Consider the following 22,353-nt stretch of genomic DNA (forward strand, 5'->3'; position numbering starts at 1 on the left):
TATTTCCCATCCCTGTACAGGTTATATCGACCAGCCAGTAGAGGCCACAATTGCCGCAGCAATGAGGAATCTCATACGCCAGCCTTCCTACCCTCAGATAAAAGATAGAGTAATTATAAAAGGGGCATTCTCGTGTCTGTTGAGCTTATTTTGTCTGATAGACAATCAACCTGCAGAGAAAATGATCATAAGTAAGTCCAAAATTATTACTTTTATAGGCCAGGAAAATAACTACAGGTGTGCCATCATGGCCTGCTGTGCCTGGTCAGCAACGGGTCTAGGTTTTTAAGCTGTACTCAGTGTTATTCCTTGGACTCAGTGGGTGATGTTCACTGCTTTTGGGGCAACACATTCCTGAGACACAGCTCAGGTCTGGGTCTACTTTCCCTTATTGGACAGATTAAATTCTGTTTCTTTTGTTTCTTTTCCAGACTGTTAATCTGAACTGGAGTTTGTACTGGAGTTTCCTGGTGATCTTGTTGTGTGCATTCCAGTGGTAATGCTCCTCTAATCCGAGTGCCTTTCCCCTTCTGCTTCTGGGTGGTCAGGTCACGTTATCCACTGTTACTGCTTCCATACTTCTATTGCCTTTCTTTTATCTTTTTTGACATCATTTTAGCCCCTTCAATTTTAGGCATGAGTTCAAGCCTCACTTCTTGGTATTTTATTGGCCACTGATTTAACTGATTTTTGGGGTTTATTTCTAAAGCTTTTTGTTCGCTTGAGCTTCCTTATGTACTTAGATTCATTTTAATAGATTCCTCTGTGCTTCAGGGTAAAATCTGGCACCTCAGTTTGAGACAAATGCTGTACATTGTTACAGCATGGGTGACGTGGCCAAAAATGACATATACTAAATATCTTCAAAATAATTTCTCCAGCATGTACAAACACAACAATCTACAAACATGTTTGTCACTATGCTGCTGCCGCACAGGCTTGTTACCAATGTCTTGAATATATGCAAATATTATTTTGATGTCAATAAAAAAGACATTTATAAGCCAATAAAACAATCTCTTTAACAGGAACGGCAGCATCAGCTGGCACGCTGCTCTATACTTAGCTCTGCCATAGTATCAACCGTATTGAATTCCTGTCAAGGCGGAGAGATTAAAGCTGCCTGCAGTTAATATTTTAATTATAGAATGGGCTTCAGGGTGGAGGGGCAATTAATAAAGACAGAGCAAATCTCTTGTAGCACACTTATTATTAAAAACCTGTAAGGGCTTTCTGAGAGTGCACACAAACATGCAAAACCTTACCAAACTTCTAGATCTTTCAGATACAAAGACACCAAGTGCTCTGGAACAGACTTTCCTAAAAGCTGACTACTCCAAGTTCTATAACTTTTGGAATGTTAGTATGTAGTTGCAAATCAGTTGGTATTCTGAGAGGGCTAATGTTAATGAGTGGACTGTTGCTAATTAGTTTAATTAGAAAACAAAATTGGTTTCTGTGCTGCAGTAAGCTGTTTGTATGTACAGCAGTTTTACCAATATTTTACCACCTACCTGCATCTGGGCCAACTAGGTAGGACTGGGCAAGATTAGAGTGATTACTGTGTCTGTCTCCTAATACTTAGTTTAAATATTGTTCAGTTTTAAGAAAGAAACACAAGCAACATTAAAAAGTACTATCGTAAAATAGCAAAATTAAAAATATATTGTGATTTTAATTTATAGTAATGGTTAAGGCGCTACCTAATTCATGGTTGTAAAGATCGCATCACAAACCATGAAATGAGCCATTTTGTGGTGAAATTCAAAATTTAAGGTTTGTGTTTAGCAATTTAACATTTTTCATTCATGTAGTGTATAAAATATGAGGCGCAATATGAGGCAGTCCTAGCCTAGTGTAACAGACTTTTCTGTGGTGTAGTGTGCTGACGATGTTTGATGTATGTGTTTACATATTGAGTGCATTTTGTCCCTTTGGGGATTCTGTTGCTTCTCTACACACATGATCATCTCTCTGTAGTTTGTGCTGCGCCTCAAAAGACAAGCCAGTAAAGTATTATATTCCTGATAGTTTGTTTATGTAAAGTGTCTTACTTTCTTTATAAACTCAGTCCAGTGCGTTACACTAGCAATCGGTTAGACAAAATGTCCAAGATGTCGAAGTCTAAAGCAGCTAAAAATACTATTTGGTTAACTGAGTTTAGAAAACTCCCAACTAATTCTGTGGACGTGCCAGGGTCTCAAAACACTGATGATAATATTCGTCTTTCAACTATTAAGGTAGGCTGTGCTGTGTATTGTAGCTTCCATTTCTTCTATCATTCAATTTCTGTACGTTATTTAATGACTGCCATAAAATGTGGCACGTTTGTTTAAAAATCTGTGAAATCTGTGATTTTTGAAAAACGAGGTCTGTGAAATTAAGCACATTTAGTAGGGCCCTAGTAATAGCATATTTCACACTGTGGTCCATTACGCTAGCCCACTACTGCTAAGATCTGGGTTCGAATCTGACAGGTAAGTCTACACAGAAATTACTGGAAATGTACGAGGCGGATTGGCACCCTGTCCAGGGTATTCCTGCCTTGAGCCCAGTGTTTCTTGGTGAAACCAGACCTGTCATGATCCTGAACAGGACAAAGCGTTTGATGAAAATAACAATGAAATTATATACTGCCTAACATTGGTGGAGAGCAAACATTAAGTTTACATTAAGTCTGAAACAGGATAGCAACAGTTATGTTAAAAAGGTAATTATAGTCCAAAAGACTAAAGACCATTAGATAGCTACTAATATTTTATCTATAATAAAATGGCAGAGACAGATTAGTGTTGCACAAATTAGGCCTAACTGGAAACAAAGACGGGAATGGTGATAGACGGGAAGGATTCTGTATGCAATGACTAGTTGATAGTCCAGGCACTGGTCATCACTGGCCAAGACCAAAAAAAAAAAAAAAACATCAGAGCCATGTGTTGGATAAGAGTAGTGTGTGTGTGTCTATTAATACCATCCAGTGAAAGCAAAGCAAGAACAATAAGAGGCTGGCTTAGAGGAGCAAGACATTGTTTCCGAGCATCATTGTGAGCTGTTCTTCTAAAGCTATCACAGTTCTTGAAGGTAAGACCATATTTTTTTGGTATTATTAATTAGTTTGTTACCGATGTATTAAATGATTCGAACATTTTGTTGTTTTTGGTTTTAGTTTCATAATGTTCTACACACTCCATTTCTGTACAGCAGGGTTTCTCGACCCATGGGCCATTTTCACCCTGTGATGCCTGGAAGTTTAGATCACATATCTATGCTTAAGGTTTATTTCTTTTATCAATTAATGAACGTGTGCAGATCTATAAGGCTTTTGGTTACTATTGTAGCCCTTCAGCTGATAAAAAGGTTAAGAGTCTCTGTTCCAGAGGCACTAATGTTTGGTAAACCATCTTTATTAGCTTGTTCCATAAATTTCTTTGTGTATCAGCAAGAGTTATTTTAAGTGGCAAACTTTCTTTAAGTTTGTGTTAGACAGTATAAAAATCATCACATTACAGTGGCTCACAGTGAGAAAGCAATTAAATTTTATTTATGATGGTATATTAAGCCACTTAAGGCTACTTTCACTGAGTTATTTACCAGTTCCTGATAAATGTCTTAGCCAGTCTGTAACTGTTTAAAAGGAGCTAATGAAGGTCTATTTATGGCCCAGTACTAGTGGAAAAAAGCAGGAGAAAGCCGGATTGTTATCTGTCTAAAATAGCTGGCATGTCATTATCTCCCAACACACTGTGTGTCTGCCAACACTTTCTTTTTAAGGGGGTAACTTTGTCGGTGTGTGTGGCCAGAGTCATCACATCAAAGTGGTCCACAGATGCAAAGCAGCTTTAGGAATTTACATTCTCTTCAACAATAGAAAATAGGATTACCAATAATATAATTAATTATATAAGGATTTTGAAGAGAGGAGAGTAGTAATGACTAATTTTTAATTGTTTAAATGACTGGGAATTACAACTTCAGAAAGTCATCTTCTAGTGTTTGCTGTATTATTATAAAAATGCTGGCAATTAAGACTTGACCTCAGTTTATCAATAAGCATGACTGCAATCTTATAGTGTCAATTCAGAAGTCTTAATTCTCCCAATAGTCTTACAATTCGATAACATAAGCTTTTATTTTTGTCCTCTAGATTGAATACACATTCTAAAGATGCCTGAGTGAGTAGATTGTGTTTCTGGTGTTTGTCAATCTTCTTTGTGTAAAAAGATAACCATGATTATCCTCACAAATACTGTAAATCTATTCTGAGTTGGATGAATCTGCTAATAACTGTTCTATGCAGTTTAATAAATTGTTACATATTCTGACATTCTTGATAAATAAAATTAACTTCATCATTATTATTTGGAATAACCAGTGTTTATTATATATTTTTTTTCCTTTTCAGACTAGAGGTAAGTCATTTATAAAGTCTACAATAATGGATCAGTGGTACAAATAACACCTAAATCTAATCTGAATACTATGCTTTATGTATTTGTTAATTATAAGATTATTTTTGATGGCTTAGAGCAGGGTTTTTCAAACGTTTTTTTAAGCAACCCAGATTTTGTCCATGATTTTCCACACGACCCAGGAAACACAACCCACTGTAGTTTACAAGATGTAACATAAAGCCTCTACAAGGGGGCGTTCTTGTACAGGTTAATTTAATTATTAGTATTTTTATCTGCAACACATTTTTTGGCCATTAGGTTGGTTGCAACACTGGCTTAGAAGACATTTAGAGAAAATACAAGAAAAAACCCATAGCTGAGTATGTAGTGTCCAATCGAAATTTGGGCCCCCTAATAAGTTTCTACATTTGCCCCTGTGTTCTGGACACTTTTGTTTTACATGGGACTTCAGGGCCCTTGCAATAACATTTGTGTTAGATTTACCATAGTCATGGCTGACCACACCCAAACAACCCTCTAAAGAAAAAATGGATGAGGAGAATCACATTACTATTATATATTAGCATAAAACTTAATGCATTAGGCTGCACATGGCTTGTGTGTTCCAAATATCCTCCTGTAAACTAAATAATGTGGTTATTTTGATTATGACCACTGGTGTAAACACATTTTAGATAATAACTGTGGTTTGATTATTCAGCACATTTACATTTTCGGCATTTAGCAGACAGCTTTATCCAAAGCGACTTACATTACAGTAAATAGTAGCAACCTGACAGCGGTGGGGCTTGAACCAGTGATTTTCTGATTACCAGTCCAGTACCTTAACCACTACGCTACAGCTTGCAGATAGTATATGGTGCAATGTTATGTTGGTAACATTGTTGCTGCCAAGCAGATATTGCTTGTTTGGGTTAATTACTTATCCACCTGTGATTTGTGGGTGTGTGTATGTGTGTGTGTGTGTGTGTTTTTATTTTTAATTTTTTTATTGTGTTGCTTCACATCTTCATATTCAGATGAACTTTCTATGCACCTGGCTGTAGGGAAAGTTGCTTAATTTTAGCTAATACATTACAGTTAACTTTGGGAATGTAGGAGGGTAAAATGTTTGGGCATATCATCCATATTTTATTAATTTCCAATTTGGTGTTACATATACTCGTGGTAAAACATAGCAAATAGCTGACTTAATTATTTACAAGAACTTTTATCAACCAGCACTACTATTAATATATACACCGATCAGCCATAACATTAAAACCACATCTTGGTGGTCCTGGGAGAGTCCTCACCATTGAGGAACAGCATGAAAGGGGGCTAACAAAGCATGCAGAGAAACCAATGGATTACAGTCAGTAATTGTAGAACTAAAATGTGCTCCTAAATGGTAAGTGAAGCTGATAAAATGGACAGTGAGTGTAGAAACAAGGAGGTGGTTTTAATGTTATGGCTGATCTGTGTATACACTATATAATATTTTATATTCAAGTGTTAGAGAGGTCCAGTTTAAAAGGACTTTTTTAAAACCTATTTGAGGTACTAATAGCATGAATAATCCACTAATTTAAAAACTGTAGAAGTAAAAAACATGTTTAATAGTACTATCTTAACATGGAATGTTTATTAAATATTTTTGTGTCCTTGCAATAATTTATTTACAAGCATATTCTGAGGTTTGGGATTAGTATTTAACCATTATGTACACTTTTTATATCCATCAGAAGAAATCCAAGATTTCAGCCTCTCGCAAGCTAATGCTTAAGGTATGTACATGTTAAAGAAACCTGATCAATAAAAATTTTAAATTAGAAAATTAGACATGAATTCAAACACTCACCAGCTCAACATGACAATGCATGGTATGTAGAGTTGTCATCCCCTTGTGTCTGACTGCAGAGTCTGATGGTTGCTAAAGCTAAAGAGATGCTGGAGCAAGAGCTGCTTGAAAAGGAGGAGGAGAAGGAGAGGTATCTGGAGGAGAAAGCTCCTCCTGTAGAGACTAGTGGAATGTCCTTTGCTGAGCTCCAGGTATGCCTACGCTTACACACAATCAAACTAAATTACATTTACCTAATGTGAGATCCTTATCCTTATATTACAAAGCAAATACTGCTTTTAAGAACCCTTGAAGCTTGCAGCATTTACCATCATCAATCTTCACTTCACAGAACTGACAAATATAATTTTGACTGTTGTGTGCTGGATTTTCTTCCACCCCATTTACAGGAACTGTGTCGAGATCTCCATGCCAAGATAGATGTGGTTGATGAGGAGCGCTACGACATTGAAGCTAAAGTGCTGCACAACACCAGAGCGGTTATAATCCTCATACATACTGTTACATGTACATTTAGCAGACACTTTTATTAAAAGCAACTTACAGTACTGTGACAATATATATAGTGTCTAAGCAATTGAGGGTTAAGGGCCTTGCTCAAGAGCCCAACAGTGGCAACCTGACAGTGGTGGGGCTTGAATCAGCGACCTTTCGATGACTAGTCCAGTACCTTAACCACTAAGCTACAACTGCTTAACAACTATTTACTTTTAGACCTCATTTTAAGAATAGTTAACTCAACTGTGTCAAAAAACTTGACCTGGGTTTTTGTGTCATATTACTTGAGTCAGGACATTTCTGTTTTGGCACAAAGTTCTGGAGTCTAGTTACATCTAATATTTATTAATGAATAACAATGTTCTTGTTAACTTTGAATGTGGTTTGTTAGTGGGGCTGGAATTTCTTGCTAACGTTACCCATATACAAGTCTGCTTATTTTACTATATTTTGACTATAATTTAATACATTGCTGAGAATATAATGAATAAAATAAAGACTTCAACACTGCAATAACAATGAATTTTGTAGTTGGGACCTTTATATGCAGATTATTAGCTGATGCTACACTTCTTACAAGCTATGTGCTCACATTATCTACATAACAATATCTATGTAAATTTCCATGTTTTGCTTCTATTTAAAAATAGCATAGGAAAATACGTAGTGAAAATTGACTATGCCAATGTAAAGCTGTATTTGTTATCCATTAGTAAGCTGGCCTTTAAGTGTGCTGATGTTAGGATGGTATAATTTGACATTTAGCTGCTAATAAATAATTTTCTGAGAACAGGTATTCAAGCACTTTGTATTTGTTGGTTAATATACTTTCAGTGCATATATCCATGTGTACACAAATAATGTCTTTTGGCTTTGTCCTTTTCAATATGAACAAAAGAAGAATGCATTAAGGAGCATAAACTAAACATGTTTGCAAAAAACAAAGTGAATTCATTACATCTGGTTACGATTTCACACAACAATTAGCAAAATCATACAGGGCTTCATGATGTGAGGCTGCTTGTCCGCAACTCTTTTAAAGTAAGAAAGAAAGATATCCTTTATTTGTCATATATACATATACAGATGTACAGTACAATGAAATTCTTTCTTCGCATATCCCAGCTGGTGTTGGAAACTGGGGTCAGAGCGCAGGGTCAGCCAACTTACGGCACCCCTGGAGCAGACAGGGTTAAGGGCCTTGCTCAAGGACCCAACAGTGGCTACATAGCAGAGCCAGGATTTGAACCGCCAATCTTCCGGTTGATAGCCCAAAGCCCTACCCACTAGGCTACCACAGGCCCATTACATATGTAAGGCCATTACATACCAACATGCAGTGTGATAACCTCAGTATGTATGATATACGGTATATAGCAATAGTCAAGAAAGGGTATCTGGACCTTTATACTAGACAGCATTTCCCACATGTTATGTCACTTCACATCACCACAACACAAGTATTAATGCTATCTTTTCAAATATATATGTTGATGCCAATCAAAACATTTTTAAGTGTACACACTAATGAGCTAAACATTAGAACCACCACCCAAAATATGCATGGCAGTGATTGTTTAGTAACAACTGTGTATGTCATGCTTAGGAATATAATGAATGGTAAGGTGATGTTTTTTTATTGCATGCATTGAATAAAGCAGATATAAACAGGCATAAACACTTGAATGTGTAAATGTGACGTAGATATATGCACTGAAATTATGATGAACACAAACAAAATTGAGTAAATTTAGTAATTTAAAAATTTAGTCAATTTAGTAAATAAAATTTAGTTTCCTTCCTATTGTAAATAAGGTGTACCAAATCTCAGCCCTTGAACTTCACAACTTCAGAATACTGTTAAATATATGAAGTTTTTTTGGCCATTTAGTTTGAATTATAAAAACATCAGCAAACATTCACCTCTTTATGTTGCAGATAAAAGATCTAAACATTAAAGTGTTAGACCTGAGAGGAAAATTCAAGCGGCCCAACCTGAGAAGAGTGAGGGTATCAGCAGATGCCATCCTGCGTTCTCTTTTAGGTTCCAAACACAAGGTTTCTCTAGACCTCAGAGCAAATCTCAAATCTGTCAAGAAAGAGGACACAGAGAAGGTGAGTAATAGAGATGTTGTTCATCCTGACTTAATTTTTTAAAGTGTAAATATACAAAATGTAGGATTGAAGACCAAAATCACCTGTAACCTTGCTTTAAAACAATTTTTATCTTTGTGTATGCATGGCAGGAAAAGACAGTGGAGGTTAGTGACTGGAGGAAAAATGTGGAGGCTATGTCTGGAATGGAAGGCCGCAAGAAAATGTTTGATGCTGCACAATAAACAAGTAAGTGCTTCAGAAAGCTTGTGGTTTCTTTAATGTTTTAAAAGTATTGCCAAATTAGAGAGATAACAAACCTTTAAAATATGTATTTTAATAAAAAAGGAGAGTTGTATTTTAATAAAGAAATAATACCCAATGTTTAAAATACATATTGGACAATTCTTAACAGAGCAAAAACCAGACAGCCTTTAACCAAACAGCTGACACAGGTCAAGCTAAACAAGTGTAATGAATGTTCAGAACAAATGTAAATGTTCTACCTGTGCCCAGTGCCCCCCCCCCCCCTTTTACGTCCTGAAATAATCATTTGTATTTATATTTATTTATGTATTTATATTTTATATAAAAGTTTATCTAAATCAAGCGGCACAGCCAGTAAAATGGAATAACGCAGTGGTCTAATGTGCTAGCCCACCACCACTAGGATCTTCATCTCTCAGCTCAGCTATCAGCCAGCCAGGCACCTGTACAAACGTAAATGGCTTTGTCTGAGGGTGGAGGAGCCAAATGGATTAGTCATTATTGCTGCAATTACAGCCTATACTGGCTGGTGGATAGTGAATAATAGAGATCAGTGCATGACTCTATAGGTTATACTGCTCTCTGTGTGAACCCACCTCAGGTACAAAAGTGGTCATTGCTAACAACAGCTGTGCAACAAAGTACATTATTCATTTGTGGTGTCTGAAAACTGAAGACATTGTGCGGATAATTTCAAATGGATATTTATGTAATGTTTATTGAGTAACAAAAACAAAAGTGTTTGCATACTTGTAATATTACGGTACCACCATAAATATGTAATGCTGCTAAGTGGCATATGTGACTTTATAGATTAGATTTGATTAGTTTGATTAGATTAGATTAGTTTTGTGTATTTGGTCAATGTTTAGTCTTTATCTAACGTATTAGGTTTTGCAGGTTTTGCTTGCACCCATATACTAGAAAGGCGAGCTCCACCACTTTATATATACAGTGTATCACGAAAGTGAGTACACCCCTCACATTTCTGCAAATATTTCATTATATCTTTTCATGGGACAACACTATAGACATGAAACTTGGATATAACTTAGAGTAGTCAGTGTACAGCTTGTATAGCAGTGTAGATTTACTGTCTTCTGAAAATAACTCAACACACAGCCATTAATGTCTAAATAGCTGGCAACATAAGTGAGTACACCCCACAGTGAACATGTCCAAATTGTGCCCAAATGTGTCGTTGTCCCTCCCTGGTGTCATGTGTCAAGGTCCCAGGTGTAAATGGGGAGCAGGGCTGTTAAATTTGGTGTTTTGGGTACAATTCTCTCATACTGGCCACTGGATATTCAACATGGCACCTCATGGCAAAGAACTCTCTGAGGATGTGAGAAATAGAATTGTTGCTCTCCACAAAGATGGCCTGGGCTATAAGAAGATTGCTAACACCCTGAAACTGAGCTACAGCATGGTGGCCAAGGTCATACAGCGGTTTTCCAGGACAGGTTCCACTCGGAACAGGCTTCGCCAGGGTCGACCAAAGAAGTTGAGTCCACGTGTTCGGCGTCATATCCAGAGGTTGGCTTTAAAAAATAGACACATGAGTGCTGCCAGCATTGCTGCAGAGGTTGAAGACGTGGGAGGTCAGCCTGTCAGTGCTCAGACCATACACCGCATACTGCATCAACTCGGTCTGCATGGTCGTCATCCCAGAAGGAAGCTGACGCACAAGAAAGCCCGCAAACAGTTTGCTGAAGACAAGCAGTCCAAGAACATGGATTACTGGAATGCCCTGTGGTCTGACGAGACCAAGATAAACTTGTTTGGCTCAGATGGTGTCCAGCATGTGTGGCGGCGCCCTGGTGAGAAGTACCAAGACAACTGTATCTTGCCTACAGTCAAGCATGGTGGTGGTAGCATCATGGTCTTGGGCTGCATGAGTGTTGCTGGCACTGGGGAGCTGCAGTTCATTGAGGGAAACATGAATTCCAACATGTACTGTGACATTCTGAAACAGAGCATGATCCCCTCCCTTCGAAAACTGGGCCTCATGGCAGTTTTCCAACAGGATAACGACCCCAAACACAACCTCCAAGATGACAACTGCCTTGCTGAGGAAGCTGAAGGTAAAGGTGATGGACTAAACCCAATTGAGCACCTGTGGCGCATCCTCAAGTGGAAGGTGGAGGAGTTTAAGGTGTCTAACATCCACCAGCTCCGTGATGTCATCACGGAGGAGTGGAAGAGGATTCCAGTAGCAACCTGTGCAGCTCTGGTGAATTCCATGCCCAGGAGGGTTAAGGCAGTGATAATAATGGTGGTCACACAAAATATTGACACTTTAGGCACAATTTGGACATGTTCACTGTGGGGTGTACTCACTTATGTTGCCAGCTATTTAGACATTAATGGCTGTGTGTTGAGTTATTTTCAGAAGACAGTAAATCTACACTGCTATACAAGTTGTACACTGACTACTCTTAGTTATATCCAAGTTTCATGTCTATAGTGTTGTCCCATGAAAAGATATAATGAAATATTTGCAGAAATGTGAGGGGTGTACTCACTTTCGTGATACACTGTATATATACTGTCACATATATATATATATATACTGTCACACCTGTCATTTTAGTGTGGGAGGTTTCATGGCTAAATTGGACCAGTCTGGTGGCCAATCTTCATTAATTGCACATTGCACCAGTAAGAGCAGAGTGTGAAGGTTCAATTAGCAGGGTAAAAGCACAGTTTTGCTCAAAATATTGCAATGCACACAACATTATGGGTGACATACCAGAGTTCAAAAGAGGACAAATTGTTGGTGCACGTCTTGCTGGCGCATCTGTGACCAAGACAGCAAGTCTTTGTGATGTATCAAGAGCCACAGTATCCAGGGTAATGTCAGCATACCACCAAGAAGGACAAACCACATCCAACAGGATTAACTGTGGACGCAAGAGGAAGCTGTCTGAAAGGGATGTTCGGGTGCTAACCCGGATTGTATCCAAAAAACATAAAACCACGGCTGCCCAAATCACGGCAGAATTAAATGTGCACCTCAACTCTCCTGTTTCCACCAGAACTGTCCGTCGGGAGCTCCACAGGGTCAATATACATGGCCGGGCTGCTATAGCCAAACCTTTGGTCACTCGTGCCAATGCCAAACGTCGGTTTCAATGGTGCAAGGGGCGCAAATCTTGGGGTGTGGACAATGTGAAGCATGTATTGTTCTCTGATAAGTCCACCTTTACTGTTTTCCCCACATCCGGGAGAGTTACGGTGTGGAGAAGCCCCAAAGAAGCGTACCACCCAGACTGTTGCATGCCCAGAGTGAAGCATGGGGGTGGATCAGTGATGGTTTGGGCTGCCATATCATGGCATTCCCTTGGCCCAATACTTGTGCTAGGTGGGCGCGTCACTGCCAAGGACTACCGAACCATTCTGGAGGACCATGTGCATCCAATGGTTCAAACATTGTATCCTGAAGGCGGTGCCGTGTATCAGGATGACAATGCACCAATACACACAGCAAGACTGGTGAAAGATTGGTTTGATGAACATGAAAGTGAAGTTGAACATCTCCCATGGCCTGCACAGTCACCAGATCTAAATATTATTGAGCCACTTTGGGGTGTTTTGGAGAAGCAAGTCAGGAAACGTTTTCCTCCACCAGCATCACGTAGTGACCTGGCCACTATCCTGCAAGAAGAATGGCTTAAAATCCCTCTGACCACTGTGCAGGACTTGTATATGTCATTTCCAAGACGAATTGACGCTGTATTGGCCGCAAAAGGAGGCCCTACACCATACTAATAAATTATTGTGGTCTAAAACCAGGTGTTTCAGTTATTTTGTCCAACCCCTGTATATTTATATATATATATATATACAGTGTATCACAAAAGTGAGTACACCCCTCACATTTCTGCAAATATTTCATTATATCTTTTCATGGGACAACACTATAGACATGAAACTTGGATATAACTTAGAGTAGTCAGTGTACAGCTTGTATAGCAGTGTAGATTTACTGTCTTCTAAAAATAACTCAACACACAGCCATTAATGTCTAAATGGCTGGCAACATAAGTGAGTACACCCCACAGTGAACATGTCCAAATTGTGCCCAAATGTGTCGTTGTCCCTCCCTGGTGTCATGTGTCAAGGTCCCAGGTGTAAATGGGGAGCAGGGCTGTTAAATTTGGTGTTTTGGGTACAATTCTCTCATACTGGCCACTGGATATTCAACATGGCACCTCATGGCAAAGAACTCTCTGAGGATGTGAGAAATAGAATTGTTGCTCTCCACAAAGATGGCCTGGGCTATAAGAAGACTGCTAACACCCTGAAACTGAGCTACAGCATGGTGGCCATACAGCGGTTTTCCAGGACAGGTTCCACTCGGAACAGGCTTCGCCAGGGTCGACCAAAGAAGTTGAGTCGTGTTCGGCGTCATATCCAGAGGTTGGCTTTAAAAAATAGACACATGAGTGCTGCCAGCATTGCTGCAGAGGTTGAAGACGTGGGAGGTCAGCCTGTCAGTGCTCAGACCATACGCCGCACACTGCATCAACTCGGTCTGCATGGTCGTCATCCCAGAAGGAAGCTGACGCACAAGAAAGCCCGCAAACAGTTTGCTGAAGACAAGCAGTCCAAGAACATGGATTACTGGAATGCCCTGTGGTCTGACGAGACCAAGATAAACTTGTTTGGCTCAGATGGTGTCCAGCATGTGTGGCGGCGCCCTGGTGAGAAGTACCAAGACAACTGTATCTTGCCTACAGTCAAGCATGGTGGTGGTAGCATCATGGTCTTGGGCTGCATGAGTGTTGCTGGCACTGGGGAGCTGCAGTTCATTGAGGGAAACATGAATTCCAACATGTACTGTGACATTCTGAAACAGAGCATGATCCCCTCCCTTCGAAAACTGGGCCTCATGGCAGTTTTCCAACAGGATAACGACCCCAAACACAACCTCCAAGATGACAACTGCCTTGCTGAGGAAGCTGAAGGTAAAGGTGATGGACTAAACCCAATTGAGCACCTGTGGCGCATCCTCAAGTGGAAGGTGAAGGAGTTCAAGGTGTCTAACATCCACCAGCTCCGTGATGTCATCATGGAGGAGTGGAAGAGGATTTAAGTAGCAACCTGTGCAGCTCTGGTGAATTCCATGCCCTGGAGGGTTAAGGCAGTGCTGGATAATAATGGTGGTCACACAAAATATTGACACTTTGGGCACATATATAATATATATATATATATATTGCAAGACAACATTTAACATGAAGGTCTGACCAAAATTAAAGACTAATAATAATAATAATAATATTAATATTAAATATGACATAATGTTGCTATATGTCATTTTAATCTTAAAACAATGTATTTGCCATAACATAATCAAATGGAACGTTGAATTAATGCTGCTTTGTATGGTTTATTGACTAAAGACAACTGCATAAATGAAGTACAAAATTAAGACCACAGGATGCCTAGCTAAGTTTCAGTACATTACTTTACGCTAAAATATATTTCCTGACCAACACAGTTTTTCTTTTAACAGGTCATTTGGATTGACTATGAATGAAAGATTGGTATTGCTCACTTCTGCTTGATGAAGAACATTGGCACAGGTTGTAATGTTAATGCTTATACATATATTGTATACAAATAATTCTATTCAATATTTGTTTCTTACTGTCAATTTTTTTTTTAATTGCTATGGACGTATCTGTATTTTGAAAAAGGCTTTGCTGTGCCATATAAAAGATTCTGCACAAAATAAAATCCAAATACAGAGGGGGGCAAAAATGTATACATTTTGTAAGAGATGATCCCCCCCAGTTCTTCTTATTTAACAATCCGGGACTTTTTCCTATGGAGGACCCTAAAGGATGTGGTGTATTGTAGAAGACAAGCTATACTGCATTGGGAAAACATTTACCCTTATATAGTTTCTTTTTAATACAGGTTGAAGTGTGTATACAATTAGACCCCTTTGTATCTGAGTATTTAGAATGGGCTACTTTTATCTCTTGAATCATGTTTAACCCAATTATTTCATGTAAACTCGTCAATTTACAATATTGTTTGCTTGTGACCACAATAAAACATTTTTATCAATAAGCTTGCTTAAATTTTCTTCAAAATGTTTGTAATTTTAAAAGAATTAACTAAAGGTTAAACATGACAACATATGTAAAATAGGTTGGATTACATCTTTAAACTAGTAAAATAATAATTCATTTAACAGGTTTACCTTAAAAACGTTCAGAGCCTAAAAGTTTTTTTAACAACAGAGATTGTACTTTAAATATAATTAAAGGGAAAATACTAGTCTGATGTGCATTTTGCACCAGATGCTGTAATTACAATAAAATTCAGCAAATTCACTACTGCAAAGTAAAGACATTTTCAAAGCAAAATATGTAGCCTAAATGGATGGATGAATGAATGAATGAATGAATGAATGTAGCCTAGAATAAGCAATATACATCTGCCTTGGCTAAACATAATGTTTTATTAGAACAGCAGGATTGAGGGTCCAACAGACTTACATATTACAACTGGAATGGTTGACTTTATGTGACACATAAATCTCTGGCATCAAGTGTCATCATCAGTTGTTTCCTTGAAAAGCCACTGCTGAGCTGATAAAGTTCCAGTAGCTCTATATTCTCAATTCATATAGAACTACTAATGCTTTCCTTCACAGGGTGGAGCATGTTTTACAACAGGTAAAAATAATAAAGGTTAGAACAGTAAGCATACAGGGTAACAAGCAATATGTGTGATAGTTTAACTCCCAGATCTGGACCATGAAAAGTAGAAATGGTCAGTCTCTTTGCATCAAAAAAAGTTAGTGTTTGTCAAATGAATAAAGATAATTACTAATACAGCAAGTAACACTCCTTAATCATTTAATTAGTGCATATATTTGTATCATTTTATCTGTATATAGCTACTTAGCATAACAGATTATTTATGCAAAGTTCATGATTTTTGAGGTTGATCTAGAAGTGCACTTTGTGTAGTTTGATGCCAGGTGGCAGTGTTAACCAGCAAAACACACACACACACACACACACACACACACACACACGACTATTGCAGGACTGTGTAAATGTGTTAAGTTTTTAAAAGGAATCAGTACTAGTTGATCAAAAACTCTTGTTGAGAAGGTCAAGGTTAATTTTTTGCTCTGTCATTTTGTCAGTTTGTAATCGCACATTTCCTTCTAATACTTGTGCATGTACTTTATGTGTAAAACATTTTACACATGCCCTGCAATGAATTACTGTCTTGTTTAGGCTATTCCTGCCTTGTGCCCAGGGTTTCCCAGTGGAACAGGATACGCAGCAACCCTGACCTGAATAAATGATTTGTTAATTGTGTGATTGTATAATAAAATCCTGAGGTTTTTTGGATTTGTCTGTTCTCTTGTCTTCCCCATGTTGATTAATGACTAAGGTCATTTGAAATCTGTGCTAATTCATGTGCACCCCAATGTAAAAGTCATGGATTACTGCTTAAAAGTTCCTAGAAACTCTGATCAACCTTTAAAAAAAGGATTTGTATTTTTTGTTTTTGTTTCTAAGGTTGCCAATGATTGTGGCACATAAAAAAAATGATGGCTAATTTTAATTCAGAAAAAATGTAATATGTGAATTTTCTATATATATATTTTACTCATCTTCACCAGAGGTGCCAACAATTGTGGAGGGATTATATACATACACCACGATAAAAAAAAAAAAAACAACTTTACTTTAATATGTAACTGTAAGTGTTAATATTATTATTATTATTATTACATTTTTATCTTTTACCTCTGCTTTATCCTGGTCAGAGTTGTGGTGGGGCCGGTTTTCCTGAAATCACTGGCCGCAATGCAGTAACGCACAGTTCTATTCCGTCTAGAAGGGCAGAGATGCACAGGCTACATTTTCAGTTCATCAGTTTGTTACACTGTATGTTTTACATTTTATAAAATGCAATTTTAATTAACTCAAATTTAATTAACCTAAATATTTTAAGTGTTAAATATGTTACTATAGTATGCAAAAAATAATGGATTGGCACCGTGTTCAGGGTGTATTCCTGCCTTGCAATCATTGCGTGTCATTTTGTTGCATTTGACTCAACATAAACCAGGCCGAGCAAATAATCGACTTCATAAAAAAGAGTCAATAAAACCTGATAAAAGTTTATATTATGTCTTCTGGTCTAGGCTATCAGCTTAGTTATTTTTTTATTAATCTACAACCAACCTTTTCTTAATCCTTCAGCTACTGGCTTTCCCCAGGTATTTTCACTGTTTATACAGTGTAGGTCAGGTCATTGTTGCTATTTTTCCTCAGGGGAAAGCACTAATGTGGTGGTGGGTGAGAAGTAATAACATCTGACTGCAGGCATTTAGAGGTGTCTAAATATCCAGAGGAAGGGGAAAAATGCTTTTTTTAGCAAATGAACTGACAGCTTAACTGCATGACATAATAGTTACATTTTACAAAACCTATTGTCTACTTTGCTGTGGAATTTTAACAACTAGATTAATAGACAAATTTTCTTTTTAAAGTCAGTTCTTTAAATTGGTTATGCAGCTCTATTAGTGGTTTTGGTAATTTGGGCAATTATGAGTATGTTGAAATATAGTCTATTTGATCTTCAATTATTTGTATACATTTCTTCATTACTAGTAACTGCTTTTGTTAGGGATTGGTGAGGAAGCTGTTCTGGAAAAAATGAACACAAGGCAGAAATACGTAGGGCCAGGGCACCAATATACTGCAAGACATTTACTCAAAGGGACAATTGAAATGAAACAAATTCCTAATGTCTCTAATGATTTCTCTAGATGACTCTATAAGTGTGTGTGTGTGTGTGTGTGTGTGTGTGTGTGTGTGTGATGAATCACTGACCTGGAAATAAAGCAAATGGCAGCAGTGTAACATTTCAGCATCACTGAAAGAGCTGAAATGCCAAAACAATGGTATTACTTATAAATAGAAACCCCATGGAGGTTTCACGGTTTGGCAGGGTGATAAAGGCCACTCTAGACATTTAATGACAACAGGAAGATTCAGTAATGCATTGTTGGAAAGTCTTTAGGCAAGTGTCACTGGAAGCTGGTCACCCTCGGGTACATAGTCAATCCAAACTTTCGACACTCACACTGCAGCTTAACAAGACACAGAGGCAGTGAGTTAAACGTACACTGAAACCTAATCACATGAATTGTGAATACGACAGATTGATGGGCTGAATAACAAGATGCAAAATATGAGCCATGATTGTAAAACAGCATGTATTTAAAACACAAAGAGGGGGTCTTCTCACATTTTTATTCAAAGACATTGTATTTTATTTTATACACATTACAGTTACATAACAATGTATTACAAGAAAACCCAAGTCTGTAGTATATAGTTTCTTTATTATGCTGTGCATATTTAAATATTTATGTATTCTTATAGCATTATTTTTTTAATAATGACCATATTAATAATAACTCAACTCCAATTTAGAATCCTGGTAACATAACTAATAGGTAAACTCTCCTACTTAATACAACTTGTTCACTGTGTTTGTTAAAATAATCATTAAGATTATATATATATATATATATATATATATATATATATATTATATATATATTATATATATATATATTTGCTTGAAAGCTTTTATTCCAGTATATTGCTAAATATTTCGTGCACAAATTTTTTTTTTTCACAGAATAGTAATATTTTTAAACTGCTGCTCCTACCAAGGCTGGACATTGTGTATATTATGAATTAATTTTATATCTATATTAATTTTAGGCATGACAAGTGGAAAGCTTTTGCCATTCATTAATTAGGTCTGTAGTATGTTGATTTTGTATTATGCCCTGCATATTTAAATGGTTTAATGTATTATTATACTAATAATTATACTAATAATTATAATTTAAAATCTTGGTAAAATAACTAATAGTGAACTTTTATTAAGCTGTTTTAGGTGCCGTGTAAAATATCTGCAAATATAATTTTTTTTTTACTTTCTGAACTTGATAAACCATGTAATGTGAATGTCGGCTAAATAAAGTGAGTGCATTATGGGTTTGTCTTTTCAAACCTTAGTCTAATGACTGATCAAACTTGTGTTTAAAAGGGGTTTTTAATACCCCTGGCTAATGTCTCTTTTTTGTTTGTTATGCTTAACATATTCAAGGAAGAACTGAACAATGAATTAAATATTTTCCAAATAAGCTTCAGCAGGTAAAAAGGTCGTTTGCATTTTTTTAAATGCTATTTTTAGGTTAATATAGACTGATATAAGTTAAATGACAGGATGCTTGTATAAATGTTACAATATGCACTTGTAACTGGAATCAGTAAATTCACATGGTCTGCAACAATGCTTAGGTAAATGGTAAGTGTCAAAGTAACATCCACATGGATGGCAGGTTTTCCAGCAGAACCAGCAGAAATTAAACATTTCTTTTAATTTAAGGCAAACTTATATGTATTGCTTTTCTGTTAAGAGGTTGAGTGAAGTTAAATCAATGCAATGGATCTTTTACTTTTAATTTTGGCATGTTTTTGACATTAGTCAGATTTAAACACAGTCTTGTCTGCATTGCAATTAATTTTCTCACTGTAATGACTGCTTTTTAGTGAAGTATACATGTTTGAAGTACTGCACAGTGGAAAGCAATAAAGCTGCTTGATTTAATTTCAGAGGTTATAGTATAAATTGACACAAAATCAGCCATTTGTTTTTTTTTGCAAGTTACTAAGTAAAAGTAATGATGTGTGGCGCCAGTTCCCCTCCACACTGGGTAATTAAAGTGTTCATTTAATTATGTGGGTATTATTCATTGTTATTTTTGGCTGCGCTTTATGGACCTATTTCCTGTAATGATCATGTAATTACCTGCAATCAAATCCCACTGTTTTGACTATTTTACAAGACACACAAGAACAGTAGCAGGGTCATTTACATTTTGCCATGGTACTTTTATTAAGCTTGCTGTCAGCTGCAGACTGTTACCAGTGCTACCAGGTAAACAAAGACCAGGTTTGGGATCCTGATGGCATGTGGACTAACTTCTCTAACTAATCTGTATGACTCTCTTGATACATCTGTTTACCCAACAAGGCCACATGTACTGCAGCTTCACATCAGTGCTTCACACTGTTTATCTTCACCCCTAACCCTCTTCATGCCGATTCTGTGACAGAAAGCCATGTTGGGGGGATTAGTTTATGGCTGACCAATTGAGCTTTGGATGTATAAATAGACACTATGAATGTATTGTGAATTTGAACCCACCCTTTGTTCCATACAAAGGCATGTGTGTGTGTGAACATATTTATATGTGTCCATACCTGTGAAAGTAGAAGTGTATAGTAAGTCAAGTTTATAGACCAATTCAGATTCAGCCCTGTGTTTAAAAGCAAATGGTATAGCAACTTCTTAAAAAAATCTGAACTTACTACACAGACATCCTACTGAGACAGGTAAAACTATACCTCATTTTATTTGTTCTACATTAATCTGGTTTTAATACAATACAGCTCATATGTTACCACATAACTTTTTATTATTATTACGTTATTAAAAAGCTTTTCTTGTTATGTTTAAGATTTTCTTTTGTGTGGTTTCCAGGTGTAAGCATGAGTCAATTAATAATAATAATGATAATGATTTACTTTAATAGTAATAGCATGATAATTATTACTGTATTGTGACTGTGTTACTACAGATAAATTATTAAATAAAAAAAACTAACTGGTTATCTTTATGCAAACAGATTTTAATACAGACATGTTGGATACAGAGGAAGCTGAATATGAGTAAGTACTGGCCAAATATTGTTTTCTTTGCTGTTCCATAGCCATTCAGAATGACTGATTATGACAAGGACAAGCAATGTAAACAATTATTATAAATCATTGTAGCTGTTAATGTAAGAAAGTGACATTGTTTTTTTATTTCTTCTATGTCTAGGGAACATGAGGGTAAGGAGCTACTTTTGTATCACTAACATAAATAATCTAAATTATATAATCTAGCAATCTATCTACACACACACACACACAAACACACACACACACACACACACACACACACAGATATACACTGATCAGCCATAACATTAAAACCACCTCCTTGTTTCTACACTTACTGTCCATTTTATCAGCTCCACTTACCATATAGAAGCACTACAATTACTGACTGTAGTCCATCTGTTTCTCTGCATGCTTTGTTAGCCCCCTTTATGCTGTTCTTCAATGGTCAAGACTCTCCCCGGACCACTACATAGTAGGTATTATTTGGGTGGTGGATCATTCTCAGCACTGCAGTGACACTGACATGGTGGGGGTGTGTTAGTGTGTGTTGTGCTGCTGATGGAGTTTTTAAACACCTCATTGTCACTGCTGGACTGAATAGTCTACCAACCAAAAATATATCCAGCCAACAGCACCCGTAGGCAGCGTTCTGTGACCACTGATGAAGGTCTAGAAGATGACCAACTCAAACAGCAGCAATAGATGAGCGATCATCTCTGACTTTACATCTACAAGGTGGACCAACTGGGTAGGAGTGTCTAATAGAGTGGACAGTGAGTGGACATGGTATTTAAAAACTCCAGCAGCGCTGCTGTGTCTTATTCACTCATACCAGCACAACACACACTAACACACCACCACCATGTCAGTGTCACTGCAGTGCTGAGAATCATCCACCACCTAAATAATACCTGCTCTGTGGTGGTCCTGTGGGGGTCCTGACCATTAAAGAACAGGGTGAAAGCAGGCTAAAAAGATATGTAGAGAAACAGATGGACTACAGTCAGTACTACAAAGAACTACAAAGTGCTTCTATATGGTAAGTGGAGCTGATAGAATGGACTTTGAGTGTAGAAACAAGGAGGTGGTTTTAATGTTATGGCTGATCAGTGTATATGTGTAATAGCATGCAGCAAACACATCTTATTTTAGTAGTATCAGAGCAACATAACTTGGTGCATGACTCCTTAAAATCACTTCATTTGGTAAGAATGAAACATTTGTTAAATATAAGCATTTGTCAGTCAAATGAAAAGTCATTAAACTCTCTAGATCATTCATCTACCCCAAACAAAACTTATAAACAGAAATTAAACCTGGTTATTATGGCCAGAATAATAAGACCATTGTTTAACTTACATTTTTATAAAAAGCTTAAAATGATTTATTGGCTAAAAGTGTAAATGGTATCTTAAACAGTATCTTAAATGTTTGTATGGAATCT

The 22,353-nt window shown here is 37.1% G+C and overlaps 1 protein-coding gene across 2 annotated transcripts; it reads left to right on the forward strand.

The window, feature by feature from the left end:
* Positions 1-61: 61 nt before the first annotated feature.
* On the forward strand, positions 62-14,697 carry tnni1b (troponin I type 1b (skeletal, slow)). 2 transcript variants are annotated; one of them, XM_062996678.1, is made up of 7 exons: positions 62-109; positions 6,137-6,178; positions 6,312-6,443; positions 6,642-6,731; positions 8,689-8,865; positions 8,997-9,093; positions 14,633-14,697. In XM_062996678.1, the coding sequence occupies exons 1-6, from the start codon at positions 62-64 to the stop codon at positions 9,087-9,089; spliced, it is 582 nt and encodes a 193-aa protein (XP_062852748.1). In that variant the 3' UTR covers positions 9,090-9,093; positions 14,633-14,697. The 2 variants fall into 2 exon arrangements, with proteins under 2 accessions (XP_062852748.1, XP_062852749.1); XM_062996679.1 differs by lacking the exon at positions 62-109 and having other exon boundaries at positions 6,083-6,178.
* Positions 14,698-22,353: the final 7,656 nt, after the last annotated feature.

Source organism: Trichomycterus rosablanca, chromosome 6 (genome assembly GCF_030014385.1).
Source record: "Trichomycterus rosablanca isolate fTriRos1 chromosome 6, fTriRos1.hap1, whole genome shotgun sequence".
Taxonomy (NCBI): Eukaryota; Metazoa; Chordata; class Actinopteri; order Siluriformes; family Trichomycteridae; genus Trichomycterus; species Trichomycterus rosablanca.